At 41.0% G+C, this 14655-nt stretch overlaps 1 protein-coding gene across 1 annotated transcript; it reads right to left on the reverse strand.

Annotated features, from left to right (window-relative positions):
- Positions 1–1809: 1809 nt before the first annotated feature.
- ABRA (actin binding Rho activating protein) lies at positions 1810–12311 on the reverse strand. The gene is made up of 2 exons (XM_030549598.1): positions 11537–12311; positions 1810–3549 (listed from the first exon to the last, which is right to left on the reverse strand). Exons 1-2 carry the CDS (start codon positions 12253–12255, stop codon positions 3072–3074), a joined length of 1197 nt encoding a protein of 398 aa, XP_030405458.1. The 5' UTR covers positions 12256–12311; the 3' UTR covers positions 1810–3071.
- Between the last annotated feature and the right edge of the window lie 2344 nt (positions 12312–14655).

A 14655-nucleotide genomic window follows, 5' to 3' on the forward strand; every position in this document is an offset into this window, starting at 1 on the left:
GGATGGTTTAGCGGGTCTAGTGAAGTCCTGCTAAATGGATAGCAGAGCACTCTCCAGTTGACACCAGTACTCCAGCTTTCTGAGAAGAGTAAGTGAAATTGACCAGAGAGCATCTCCTGTTGACTCAATACTGTGTAGACACTGGGGTAAGTTGACCTAAGCTACATTGACTCCAGCTACATATATACTACTGTGTGTGCGTGTGTGTGGAGTAGCATAACTTAGGTTGATTTATCCCTGCAGTGAAAATAAGCCCTCAGTCTTCGGGCAGGTTAGTCATGTCTCCATCAATTAATAACTGCACCTAACTGCATATTAGTCATCCAGTCCTAGCCAATGTAATTTCCTTTCTTTTGGCAGAAACTTTCTCCATGCCATAGTGTCCAGGGGACGGTGTAAAAGATATGTAAATATAACCTATCTTGTTTTGGGTGTCCTATTTAAAGAATGATCCTGCTTCCCAGCTTGAATATACACTGCTATGAAAATCCCATTACAACAGATCTGTGGACCTTAGCACAAGGATGAGTATCTAACAGGGTAGCAGCTTGGAGCAGGGGAAGTTCACATTTTAAAATGGCCTGTTAATGTATCAGACAATATGTGAATGAACACGCTTCTCTTCTAAGTAGGGGTGGAAAAAATAAGCAAGCATGGTACTCAAATTAGTATTTTATTTGTCATTCAGGTATTGTACTTTGACAGCCTTTTAAAGGACAACAGGCAAATGACTTAATAATTAAATAGGTATAGCGGTATTTATATGAAGAACCACGGAGGGTAATACATACAGCATTTCATATTACAATATTTATCTGCAAATTAGAGCCTGGTCCTGCAGCTCTTATTTGCATGAGTAGTCGCATTGTCACCAAAAAAGCTATTGGATCAGACCTGCAATGTAATATGTTTTTATCTTGGCTAACTTCACAATCAGTTACCTTGCTTACAATGTTAATATTGTTTTAGAACAAGATGTACTGTAGGAGCATATTATTTGGTTCTTGAATTATTTGCCTGTAAAAAAAATTTGAGGTCTGTTTTATTTGCTTACAAAAAATATGCCTACCAGGAAGTTCAAACTGGAGTATTTGTGTTTTAATGCTAAATTAACAGTTCTTGGTTTACAAAATTGAGGCAAAATGTACGGATACCCTTTTCTTCTTCAAGAAGATGTTTGATCTTTCAGTTTGAAAGAAACTTATCAAAGGAAATAATTTGGGTTCTCATTTTTAACTGTATGTAAATTGTTTGCCCAAACTTTTTTCCTCCTAAATGAATATTTTCTTCTGGCAATAGTATATACTATGTGAATTTTACAAAGTAATAGTCTTGAGAAGCTGTTATCTTTATAATCCAGTATGCGTTGTACACAATATAGAAATCTATACTATAGTACAGCATAGAAGTAAGGTACATAGTGTAGAAACACCACTTAAAACTTACATTGCTGAATTCTGCAACCTTTACCCACATTGAACATTCCTTGGACTGAAATTGTGCCATTGACTTCATTGGAACAACCTAACATGAATAAGGGTTGTAGAATTAGGCCCACATTCTGTAGAATGGGGTAGGCAACCTATGGCACGCATGCTGAAGGTGGCACATGAGCTGATTTTCAGTGGCACTCACACTGCCCGGGTCCTGGCCACTGGTCCGGGAGGCTCTGCATTTTAATTTAATTTTAAATGAAGCTTCTTAAACATTTTAAAACCCTTATTTACTTTACATAAGACAATAGTTTAGTTGTATATTATAGATTTATAGAAAGAGACCTTCTAAAAACCTTAAAATGTATTACTGGCACACAAATCCTTAAATCAGAGTGAATAAATGAAGACTTGGCACACCACTTCTGAAAGATTGCCAACCCCTGCTGTAGAACATCTTATGAAACACAGGCTTTCTGAATAAACAGAGGATGTATTCTGTTCGTTTAATTAGGAAAAATATTGCTCATGTATTCCTCACTCACGGAAGTAGGCTCTGTCTACTGGAAAATGCTCCTACCATTCATTACTACTCCTGCATCTTGATCTTGTAAACGGGTGCATTACAGAAAATGTACAAGTGTCTAGCACCATATGCTTAATTTCAGGAACAAGTAGAGAATATGTGCTGTATGTTAATTTCCCTTTATTGCTATAGATGTATTGATTAGGAAATCATTTCTATATACTAATATGCAGTAATTTTCATGAACTTCCATATCCTCTATGCATTCAAGTCTTGCTTTGTTTTTAGTATTTTTCTGTAGGGGATGTATGCCACCATTCCATCCGTTTCTCGGTCTTAAATATAAAGCCCTCTTTGTGCAAGTTTTATCTTACTTTATGTATGAAATGTAAGGGAAAACATCACAGATACAGTGCTTACCATTAAAACATCAACATTTGTCATTTAGTTACTACAGCATGGTAGTGTCTGCAGTAGTATTTTGCTATACTTAGAATGGGGAATAACTGGTATATTCTTTACCTTAGTTGTAAATGCAGATGACTGTACATTCAAATTCTATTTGTATGCCCTTAGATAGATTTTTAGTGACTTAATTATGAAATGTAGGACAAGACTGAAGGGTCATTTTAATAGATTGCGCATTCAAGTTCATATTCTCAGTTGGTTCCTGATCCAACCCACTTTATAACTCCAAAAATCTCATCTAAGTTAATTTAGGGTGGAGGAAGTCTTGTATGTGAAAGCAACTCAGGGTTGGGATTGAGGTGGAGCTGTCTCTGCTGCCATTATGCTTTTACATTTATTTTGGTGCATTCAATACATATATTCACTTCAGTTCTTCCACATCCATCCTTGTCTGAGTGGTAAATAACTTTATAATGCTGCAAACTCTGTTGGTAAATGGCACAATACAAAGGGGATAGAAAAAGGATGATTGGTATCGCAGGAGTAATTATAAAGCATCTGACTCCCTAGAATTAATGTAAGTATCTGTCTGACTGCATGGTAAATGCCTATATTCAAAACATTGACTATTTAATGGTGCAGTAACCGGTAGCAATGGAAAAATTTGATGTATTTTAAGTTTACCATAATGGGTGGTTGTACATTTATTTCAATAAAGTGATTATGACATGATCATCCCTGCCTTGCCATAGCATTTCTCCCTCAAAGTCCACCAGCCCATGTTTCCTAGCTCTCATGAGAATCCCAACAACCTTGTCTGAAATATGGACGTATCTGTCAAAGAGTTCCCCAAAGGTGACTTGGATCTTTCCATCACGCCTCAGCCGAGCCATTGTTGCAATGATAAAGCACATATCTCTTATCTCCCGGTGAATGTGATTCTCTGCTCTCCTGGCCCTTTCAGCAGTTTTAGTCCCCTCTTTAGGACGACCATAGCCCTTATCTCCTTTGTGCAGGCGTGTCGACTGGGCCAGGTGGTAGTCAAATTCCTCACTGAAAGGATTCAGCTTCTGCGTTATCACATGCTGGTCTGCCCATTGCTGCCATCTGCCCTTCAGAGCATTAACAGGACTGTATTTCCTGTGGGCCTTGCTGCTTGGTTCTTCTGTAAACCTGCTTGTACTAAAAGAAACAAAGATAGGGCTTGATTTTTTTTTTTCATTTCACCACTTTTAGGGGCTCATTTTTACTGTTTTCTTTTTTAAGACTCAACTTTTTCCAGTCCAGAGTACTAACCCACTAGGTGGCATATTTTTACTAATTGTAAGGTTAGTTCTTCAGTGTAGGCATATTCAATTTATCAGTTGTGTATTTAAAAGCCACACCATTCATTGCTAGGCTGATCTTGCGTAAAACATCAACTTATACACTGGATCTCAATTTTGTTAGCCACATTTTCTGCCCAGCATTAACCCACTCTGGAGAGGTAATTACATTCATGCTTTTGCACCCACAATTTACTTGCTCATTTAGCTATCCTCCTTGTTTCTGTCAGTTCATCAGGGGCCTAGAAATTGAAGTGCAATTATTGGCACTTCAAATTTAATTTAAGTGGCAAATATTGCACCCACCGCTATTCATGATTGAAAGAACGGGGCCACTGTCTGAAAATCTGTGCCTTACAGTCCATTTTGATTTAACTAATATAACAGGGTGCATAAGTATAAGACAAATACTGCCCCATACAACAGGAAAATACTTACTTTTCATTGGTGTAAGCCCCAAATAAAATATGTGACCCAACATTTTTAGCTCATTTAAAGATTTTCAAAGGCCCAAAGGGCAGGAAGGTGTTGTCCTGACTACACTCTAATCCCATTCAACCTTGAGCCTGCTAAAAATATCCATGGCTACAATGTCATTCATAGGTATTGGGCCACATCATGAGATGCAGTTATATTGCAGAGTGCAAATCAGGACAAATGTGCAAAATGGTTTAAATTCTTGATGCTGTTACTACTCTGAGGGCAACTTTAACCTACCACGCTGCAATGGCCCAATGGGACCACAATGCAACCAAGTTTCCCAGCCACAAGCGCTTCTCTTCAGCCATACCCCTGCCCCTGCTCTGCTGGTAATGGAGAGAAAGGGTGATTGGTGTAAAAGCCCCTATCTCACTTCTTTGCCACTGGAGGACACCTGATCTCCCTGGGCCAGTTAGGTTGATTTTTAAAGTCAGTTGCACCAGTGATGTGTAAAGCACAGGACAGTCATGGCCATAATGATGTAAAGCACTATTTTGCTTCCCTCTGTTTTGCAATCATGGAATATTTTGTGTGTGTGTGTGTGTGTGTGTGTGTGTGTGTGTGTGTGTGTGTGTGTGTGTAAGATGAAGGTCTGGAAGAAGAGTGTTACAATATTACATTGCAGTACTATCAGCAAACCAGCTGTGCAGCTTGTTGTCCGGTCAGCAGAGAGAAATTGGTGAGCTTTTGACTGAGTTATTGTTCTGTTGTCCTGTTTGGAGGCGAGTTCCCCCACATAAAACGTGCAGGGAATTTGGTTTCTGAAACTTGCAGATCTCAGAAGATCCACAAAGGGCCCTAACCCTTTACACAGCATCCTGCCCAGCCCTGGCCCCCATCGGGTTCCTTGGCTGGCCACTTCCCCAACTCAATAAAGAAGGTATGTTGTGGAGGGAAAACTGAGGTAAGTTAATGCTGACTGAGTCTAAAGTAATTTATACTGATGGTTTCAATGGGGCTAAAGGGTAAACACCATAGAGGGTGTGTCTATACAGCAACTAGACACCCACAACTGACCATGCCAGACGACTCAGGCTTGGGTTCACAGGGCTCAGGCTGCAGGACTGTTTCATTGCTGCATAGACTTCCAGGCCTGGGCTGGCGCCTGAGCTCTGGGAACCTCCCACCTCAGAGTCGCAGAGCCCGGGCTCCAGCTTGAGCCTCGAAGTCTATACAGCAATGAAACAGCCTGAGCCCCACGAGCCAGTGGGTTTTCTTTGCTGTGTAGACATACCCTGAAAGTGGTTTTCCCTTACTCATATGCTTAGCTTGCTTCCTTCCTACTCCCTGTGGAGCTCTGCAAAACTCCTGTAACAGGAATTTCCTGGGATCAGGAGAAGTGAAGGAGGCAGCATAGTTGAACTGCATTCTCTGATCGTTCTTTTATTTACTTTGTCTCCTACATTTTCTGTTCCCATGTAGCTCTTTAATCCTCTGTTCTAACCAAATACTGTTATTGCCTTCCCATTCTAATCTTCTCCCTAGCTGCCTAGATTATCACCACTTTATTTCACATTTACTTTTTACTCTCAAACCCTACATGGCTAGGGATAATCTAATTCTCACTTTGCCTCTAATACATGCATCATACAGTTTAAACCCTTCCTGCTTTTCACATTTCTGTTTTGCCTCACTGTCTACTTTCTTGCGGCGTTAACCAGTAAATACACTGACTTCCAGTTTATTTTTTCAGATTAGTCTCTCCCTGTCTCATATGTTGTCAGCTGCTTGAGGCAGAAAACATGTAATCTTCTGTGTTTGTACAGCTCCTATCACAATGGATCCCCGATCCAAACTGGGACTCAGGACACTACCATGTTATAAGTAGTAATAATAATAATAATAATAATGCATTTTTGCAAGAATGCATTCTGTATTTCTAAGGGGATATTGTCCTTTGCACGATCTGTGCTGTCAATTTCCGTTGTTTCTTCGGGTGCTTAATGCATGAGAACTTCCATGCTCTTTTCTTCTGTGTGGCAGTTTTCATTACTCATGCACCACCAGTTTTGTTTCTAGGTACAAACTAAATATTATCATCCCAGAATGTTGAATTTGCATGCAGTTTGCATGCAGTCTGATTCCAGCTAGAGTTACAGCTGGCATGGATGTGGGTGCTGATGTGAGAAATAATTACTGGGACGGTGTGTTCTCACTGAAACCTTGAAGGGAAACAGAAGACTGCCTTATTTAAAACCAAACAAAACCAAAAAGTAAGTTTGTGGTTGTTAAAGCAAAACTGAATGATTAACAAAAATATCAGGTTTTATATGTTCTGAGAATATAAATTTAAAATGAAATATGACTGTTTTAAAAAATATATAATCGCACTATATATGCGAAAAATTATTCTTTCCAAGCAGATTTCAGTAAGGCAGACAGCTGTAAGTAATATAAAAGGTATTATTTTACCCTCAGTATGTATGGTTAATCTTCTGTTCTCTCAGGTAACTGCACTAAGATTTGACATATAAGATATTCGAGATATTCAGGCAACCCCAGTAGAAAGATAGTTACTTCCTTGCTAGTTACATTTTATTTTTAGTAAGCAGTTCAATTTAATTTGGTTTGGTTCCAGGTCACATTATTAGTTGCAGATAACACCCCTTGCAAATTTATTCTCTTTCCACCCTGTTTGTGAATTGCCAACATACTGATCCTGATTTCTGAGCCTGTACAATTCACTTTATTTGTATTCTCTAATTATTATGGGTGATCAGTTCTCAGCCTCTATTTGAGAACTCTTTCATATTGGCTATTAGCCATTCATTATTTGTGGGATGCGATTAGTCATCTGTATAACATGGTATTGGTCTGTCCCCTGATTGGATGACTGAAACAGAAGAAAGATGAACAGTAAATAAGACCCTTCTGGTTTGAATTTTCAGAGCTCTGTTTGTGCTAAAATTTGTGAAATATGAACACTTTCTGTGAATAGCTGCTGATGTTTATAGATAACTAATGATGTGACCCCAGGGATAGCAGTGGAGCAGAGTCCATCTGTTTGTTTGCAGATGGATTGATATATCTGTTTTGGCATTATTCCTCCAGCTCTACTGCCAGGGCTCTTGTTACTGACATGGTGATTCGGATACAGTATGAACACGCTGGCCCTGATTCTCCACAGGCCTGGTGCCTGGTGGAGCTTTTTTTACATCCAGGCTAAGTGTGTTTAAAGTGGGTGTAAAATCCTGCTATTCTGATTTGATAGGTTTTGCATTCAGTCTGCTCTTACTTGGCACAGGTGTAGATGACAGCACACGATGCGAGACAGTGGAGACATGGCTCCTGATAGGAAAGGGAAATACGGGGCCAGCTGGCTCCCTTACTCAGTGAAACCTGCAACAGGAGGAAAACTCTACAAGGATCCACTCATTGATTTTCTCCCTCATTGAATAATCACAGTAGTCCCTTCTGGCCTTAGAGGCTATGAATCTATGAACGTTCTTCCAATAGAGGGGGCGGGGGTTGTCTTATTGAATAAATAGCGAGGCACTGCAATGCTGAACCCCAAACTGATTTAGGAGCCTAAATATTTTCAGAATGGACTTAAGCACTTAGGAACCTAAATCCTACTGACCGTCAATGGGATTTTGACTCTTAAATCGTGAAATTCCTTTTGAAAATGAGCTTTAGGCTCCTAAATCAGTTGGATATTAGCATGCTACATTTAGCAATGCATCAATAGCTTTACAAATCTGGGCCTAAATTCTTAGGCTGGGATTTTCAAAGAGGCTTCAGGGAGTTCAGTGCCCAGCTACCATGGGACGTTTAATGGATTTGGGTACCTAAGAGTTAATGTTGCAAAAGTGCCCAACTCATTTAGGAGTCTAAGTCCCATGACTTTCAATGGGACTTAGGCTCCTAAGTGAGTTGTACACTTTGGAAAATTCTAGCCTAAATCCTGCAGGCTCTCTTGCAAATCCCAGCCTTAGATGCTGAATTTGAAAGTGATGTCAAAAATAAGCTGAAGCTAAGAATTACCTCCAGAATCTTGAATAATCTAGGCCAGTGATACTCAGACTGAGGCTTGTGAGCCACAAGAGGGTCTTCAATGTATCTCGTGCAACTCTTCACAGCACATGATATTAAACCCCTGTGTGATTTAATTATTAACCAATCTCAGTTATTAACCTATCAGAATGCTTTTACTATGTTAGTAACCAACTCTGGTTGATAGGATGATAATACTTGATCAGGACATGGGCGGTGGGTGGAGCCCCCCTTTGGGGAGGCTAGCTCAGCTCCACCCCTTCCGCCCATATGCCTCTGCTCCTGCAGCTGAACCACCAAGACGCCATGCCCCCCAGGGCCGTCCAAAGCCCCAAGTGCCCCCACACACACCTGCCCGGAGGAGTCCCAGGCCAACTGCAGCCACTCCACACCTCTCCTTCCCTTCCCTCCTCAGACCTCAAGCAGTGCGGGGAAAAGTGTCTCTCAGGTCTGGAAGAAACTTTTGATATGTCCCATGTAGGTTCCGGGGTGGCTGAGGAGGTGGTATTTGCTACTCAGCTTCTACTCAGACTCCAGGGAGATTACTGATGAATTCGGGAAGCTGAATAACGCATACTTCCTCCTCAGCTGCACTGGAACCTTCATGGGGCACAATAAAACTTCCCCCCCAAAACCCTGCAACTGGGAGTCCAGCAGCCGCGGCACCCTGGCCTATTATACCTGCTGCCCATGGATCAGTCATTTTGCTGTGAGATATTCTCTCTCTCTCTCCACACACACACACATCTATTTACTCGCTCTCATTTTTATATATATATATATATATATATATATATATATATATATATATATATATATATATAATTTGTGTGTGTGTGTAGAGAGAGAGAGAATATCTCTCAGCAAAATGACTGATCCATGAGCATTATATATATATGAATGAGAGCGAGAGAGTAAATGAAACAATGAATTCACACTACTGTGGGTCTTTGGGTCATGTTGATCTCTAATTTGGCTCCTGAACAACTGAGGTCTGAGTACCACTGATCTAGGAAATATTTTCTCTTTTCCCTCTCTTCCTTTTTCCAGGTAGTTTCTATTGCTATCCTACAGGTGGCAAGGAGGCTTATACACATCTGTTAATTTTTTTCTTTTTAAGGTTTGCAAACAAGTCTAGCTTGCTTTATGTCTATATGCAGTGCTCTTCAGGTAAGGCAAATGTTTACAGTAGTATTTACTTTGTAGGAAGTACACTTTTAAATATATAAAATCAATTTCCCTCTTGCAGTCTCTGGTATATGGATAATTTGTTTTCCTGAAATCAAAGGGACTAAGCTACAACCCAACTGTTTGCAGCCTTTTCTGCAAAGTTTGCTACGTGGGAGACCTTGTGAGGAGCTGTTAGACATCAGGGCATGTCTATTCCTCTTGGAGCTACCTCTGTAGGCCAAATCCTGTTTGTATTGAAATGAATGAAAGTTCTCCACCGATTGCAATATCTGGATTTTAATCCCCTGATTATTTTGGTAGCACATGGAGTCAAAAATTAACATACAATTTTTGTTTGTAATCTTCAGACAGGAACCCTTACAAGGACATATTACTTAAAGTTCAGTTTGATGCTAAGATTTAGACTTACTGTTTAATTCATTGTAGGAGAGGTATGTTTTTCATAATAATTCTTTCCACGTATATTTAAAATGAAAGTTAAATACGCTGCAATTCTTAACCTAAATAACAGATTGTGCTCTCTGTTTTCCTCACACCATGTTGCAGACATAAGGGAACCGCCTACACATCAGATTGTTTCTGAAGGATAAAACATTGTTTTGTAAGATTTGATTATAGTGATTTTTCTGACATGCCAGGGATTTCACACTTGACAATTCATACTTGGTGTTAAATTCTGTTGAGAAATGATACCAAAGTATAGTGTATTTCTTGACTAACTAAATAATCAGACCAGTTCCATATCTGAGTTATAACCACAGATGTTTGCAGCAAATGACTAGATTCCTAGACCCAAAGGGACCATTGTAATCATCCATCTATAACACAGACCATAGAATTTCCCCTAAATAATTCCTAGAGCAGATCTGTTAGAAAAACATCCATTTTTGAATGAAAAATTGTCAGAGAGGGAGAATCCATCATCATCTTTGGTAAATTGTTCCAGTGGTTCATTACCATCACTGTTAAAAATGTATGCCTTATTTCCAGTCTGAATTTGTCTAGTTTCAGCTTCCAGCCATCACGACCCCCAAATCTTTTCCTCATTGTGTGTGAGCATATATGCAAGAGAGTGGGAGTCAAATCTCAGTTTCAAAGGAGTCTCAACTCAGCCTCCATTTTTGTGCATACAGGTTTGCATCCAAAATGACTGTGCTAAAAATATGCACAAACACATGTATGCAGGTGATATACCAGGGGTAGGCAACCTATGGCACGCGTGCCAAAGGCGGCACGCGAGCTGATTTTCAATGGCACTATCACTGCCTGGGTCGTGGCCACTGTTCTGGGGGGCTCTGCATTTTAATTTAATTTTAAATGAAACTTTAAACATTTAAAAAATATTATTTACTTTAAATACAACATTAGTTTAGTTATATATTATAGACTTATAGAAAGAGACCTTCTAAAAACATTAAAATGTATTACTGGCACGCGAAACCTTAAATTAGAGTGAATAAATGAAGACTCGGCACCCCACTTCTGAAAGGTTGCTGTACCTTGCGATTAAGTGCATGCATATGTATCAGTGCTGGAAAAATTAACATGTGAATGGTTGCAAGTGTGTACAACTCTGCATCAAGGAATCTACTTTTTAAAATATTGTCCTAGTCATGTCTTTCCTTCTAACATCAATCATCTGTTAGACTCAGGTGGGTGTATTCCAAATTATAAATGTCCTGTGACTGGAGGTTAGAAGGCGAACTTTGGTAGACCTTGACCCTTCCAATCTTTTCCTTGTTTATTTCTATTAAAGTTTGGAATGCTGTTCATCGCAAATAATTTATTCAATGAATTTAGCCAATTTCTCTGTTGATCTTTATCCACAGAGTGAGTTCAATTTTTAGCAATCTATTCAAGATTCAAACTTTTTTATCACATGATTTATGTAGATATGTTTCAGCCTATGACTGAACTGTTTATCACAATAATCAATATGAGTATTTTGCTCATGCTGTGCGAGTAAGGATCTAAGTCTCATGATATTACCTTTGTGAGTCTGAAGTTATCAAATCAGGGGTGGAAATGGGGGGCTACCTTTTCTTAAAACTCGATAGTCTCCCTTTGGCCCTTATCCAGCTACTAAAAATTTGGCTTCCCATTTTCTCCTCTCCCTCCTGGAAACCCTCAGGGACTAACAACCATTTTGGTGCACTCTAATAAAGTGTTTGTTCACTTACAGTGATGGCATGGGTCGTTTAATCCTCATAATGTGGTCAGATTCTACTTGCTGGAGTCTGCCTTCTACCTCGCCCCCATAACCACTGTCGTCCATATCCAGGTTGTCACTGCGACATTTATGTAGCTCCAACTCTGGGACTTTATCCTCTTGTTCCATCTGTTTCCAACCCTTGGTTAGCTCAGTCACCAGATTTGAGCACTTCCTCTGCCTTGTAGGAGACATTTTGTCACCAAGGATTTTGTCAAAATTACTTGACTCTTCCTTGCACCCGCAGATCTCTGGGCTCCCATTATCCTTCTCGTATCTATCACTGAGGAGGCTAATGTAATTTCCTCTTTCATAGACTTTACTTACAACGGTTTTGGTCACCTCTTTGCTTTTAATGTTAAGCTTTCTGAGAGCTTCATCAGATTCACTTGAATCTTTTTCTACATCCCTTTTAGCCACTGCCTCCTTCCCTGAGGATTTTTCCTCACTCTTTTCTTGGTTGCTCTTAGTAGAAACTGGCCATCTTGATAATAGCCTTTCTTTTGGTGGCTCGGCTGGTGGTTCTTCTGCATTGGGCATCCATCCTGGGGGCTCTTGGGCTTGCTTTGTGTTGTGGTCACTTGCCCACTGTTGCCAGCCTCGTGCCAAGCTGATTACTAGGCTGGCAGTTCGGATCTTTTTGATGGCCCTTTTTGCAGGTGTAGCTTTTTGGCTTTCTTCTGGAGGCATGTTGCTGTCTGCTGCTGCTGCTTCTCTATCTCTTGTGGTAACCACCTGGTGAATGAATATCCTAGACTGACTAACTTCCAGAGGAGAGAGCTACAGGGATTTAAATAGAAACAGGAGGAGTTTGTGATATTGGAAACTATGTGAAGCATTTCTCACAGATATAGTGCCTCTACTCTGACAGTGTTCTTTTTTTAATACCCCAGGGCTTGCATTTTATCTCAGCAGATGGACACTGCATAAAGTAAACAAGGATGACACAGACTGCCTACTTTTTTTTTTTTTTTTTTTTTAAAGTTGAGAGCACCTGGAGTTTTTTTCTCTGCCTAACGGCAGGGAAGTTAACGTTCTGCAGGAGAATTCACAAGTGTTTGGGTTTTTTTCAGGTTAGGCTAGGTTAAGCATAAGAAGGTTAGGATGACAGATAGTGAAGTCCAAAAGAAATTAGAATTAGCCAGATTCAAAGCTGAAGAGAGAGACAAAATGAACATGATAGACAGATGGCCTTAAGGCACTTGGAGTTGGAGGCACAAACAGCCAGAGAAGAGACTGCCTACAAGAGAGCTATGGAAGCAGAAAGAGCCAGAGAGGAGGCTGCCCTTAAGAGAGCTATGGAGGACCAGAAGCATGAACAGGAGGAGAGGGAAAGAGAGAGGAAGCATGACCTCACTGTTATGAAATTGAAAAGACAGAACCCTTCAGCAGCTGGCTCCACTTCCCCAAAAATAGGAGTGACTATGTCCGCAGTATGATGAATCCAGTGATATTGCTGCATATTTCATCATCTTTGAAAGACTGTGCACCCTCCATGCTATCCCTGATGAGCACAAGATGACCACATTTGGTAGCAAAATTGACTGGAAGAGCTCTGGACATATTCAATAAGATGCCTATTGATGATGCTTCTGACTATGGTAAATTTAAGGATTTGGTTTTAAAACAATCTCAGATTACCCCTGAAACATACAGAGTAAAATTTACTTAGTCCAGCCCCTCTCTTAAAGGCTCTAATGTGTCTTATGTAAACCAGGTGAAGGATCTGTTAGATAAATGAGTCAAAGGAAGGGATGTAATTAGCTCTGATGGAATGTGTAATTTGGTTGTACAGGAGCAGGTCCTGACTATGACCAATGATGATGTAAAACCGTGGTTATGGGTTAAGAAAATGGACTCAGCAGAAAGTCTTGCTTCTTATGCTGATCAACATGAGAAGTCCCAGAACTCCAGAGAGGCGGGGAAAATCGGAACAAAACAGGTGGAGGTAGCAGAGAGGAACAACCCTGGTCGCAGTTTGGGCAGATACCAGAAGGGACACCCCGAGACCACACCATACCACCGGGGGCAGCCCACGACCCCACCTACACCCCAAGGAAAACCCCAGACATCTTACTGTCCCACCACATCACTCTTCAGCAACCCACCTTGTCCCACTGACCAGTCAGCTGGTCGATGTTTTAAATATAATGAGCTGAGGTATGTAAAGGCCAACTGTCTGAAGAAACCCAATAGAATACAGTTCATTGCACCGGGGTCCCACCAAAAGTCCTCAGGTCCAGATGCCTCCCAGGTACCCTCAGAGCAAAGGGAAACTGTGAGTGTGGGTGAGAGGAAGGTTACAGTGTGGAGGGACACTGGAGCCCAAGTGTCAGCTATCCACCAATCCTTAGTGGACCTCAATTTAATCAACCCAGAGGTCCAAGTGATGTTTCAACCCTTCAAGTCAACTTCTTTTGACTTGCCTACAGCCAAGTTACCTGTCCAGTACAAGGGCTGCTGAGGAATGTGGATTTTTGCAGTCTATGATGATTATCCCATTCCCATGCTGCTGGGGGAAGACTTGGCCAACCATCTGAAACTAGCCAAGCAGGTGGGATTGGTCTCCCACAGTGAGGCTAAGTAAGCCATCACACCTAGCTCTGTTCCTGAGCCTTCTACCAGGGCCCTGTCTGTGTTACCAGAGACCCAGATAGAGGTGATAGAACCGGACTCCATGCCAATGTCTTTGACAGCAGTAGTAGAACCAGGTGCAGAGACCCAGCCAGAGCCAGTCCCAGAACAGGAACTGGCAGAGCAACCAGCACCAGAACCATTGCCAGCACTGAATCCAGCGCTTGCAAACCCATCTACAACTTAAATGCCAGAGGACACCACTGAGCCTGCACTGGCAGCAGTAAATAAACCTACGCAAGAGGCTCAGCCAGAGCCTGAAATACAGCATAGTGCACCAGCAGAGAGCGGTTCACAGTCAATGGAAACAACTCCATCACCTACATCGTTTCCAGAGGGATCAAACCCAAATCCCCAATCCAGTGAGGAACTGATGTCTCAGCATCAAGGGAACAGTTCCAGGCCGAACAGGAAGCAGATGAAAGCCTCCAGGGAGCTTGGACGGTGGCACAGAGC

The sequence above is a fragment of the Gopherus evgoodei genome, chromosome 2 (assembly GCF_007399415.2).
Source record: "Gopherus evgoodei ecotype Sinaloan lineage chromosome 2, rGopEvg1_v1.p, whole genome shotgun sequence".
Classification (NCBI taxonomy): domain Eukaryota; kingdom Metazoa; phylum Chordata; order Testudines; family Testudinidae; genus Gopherus; species Gopherus evgoodei.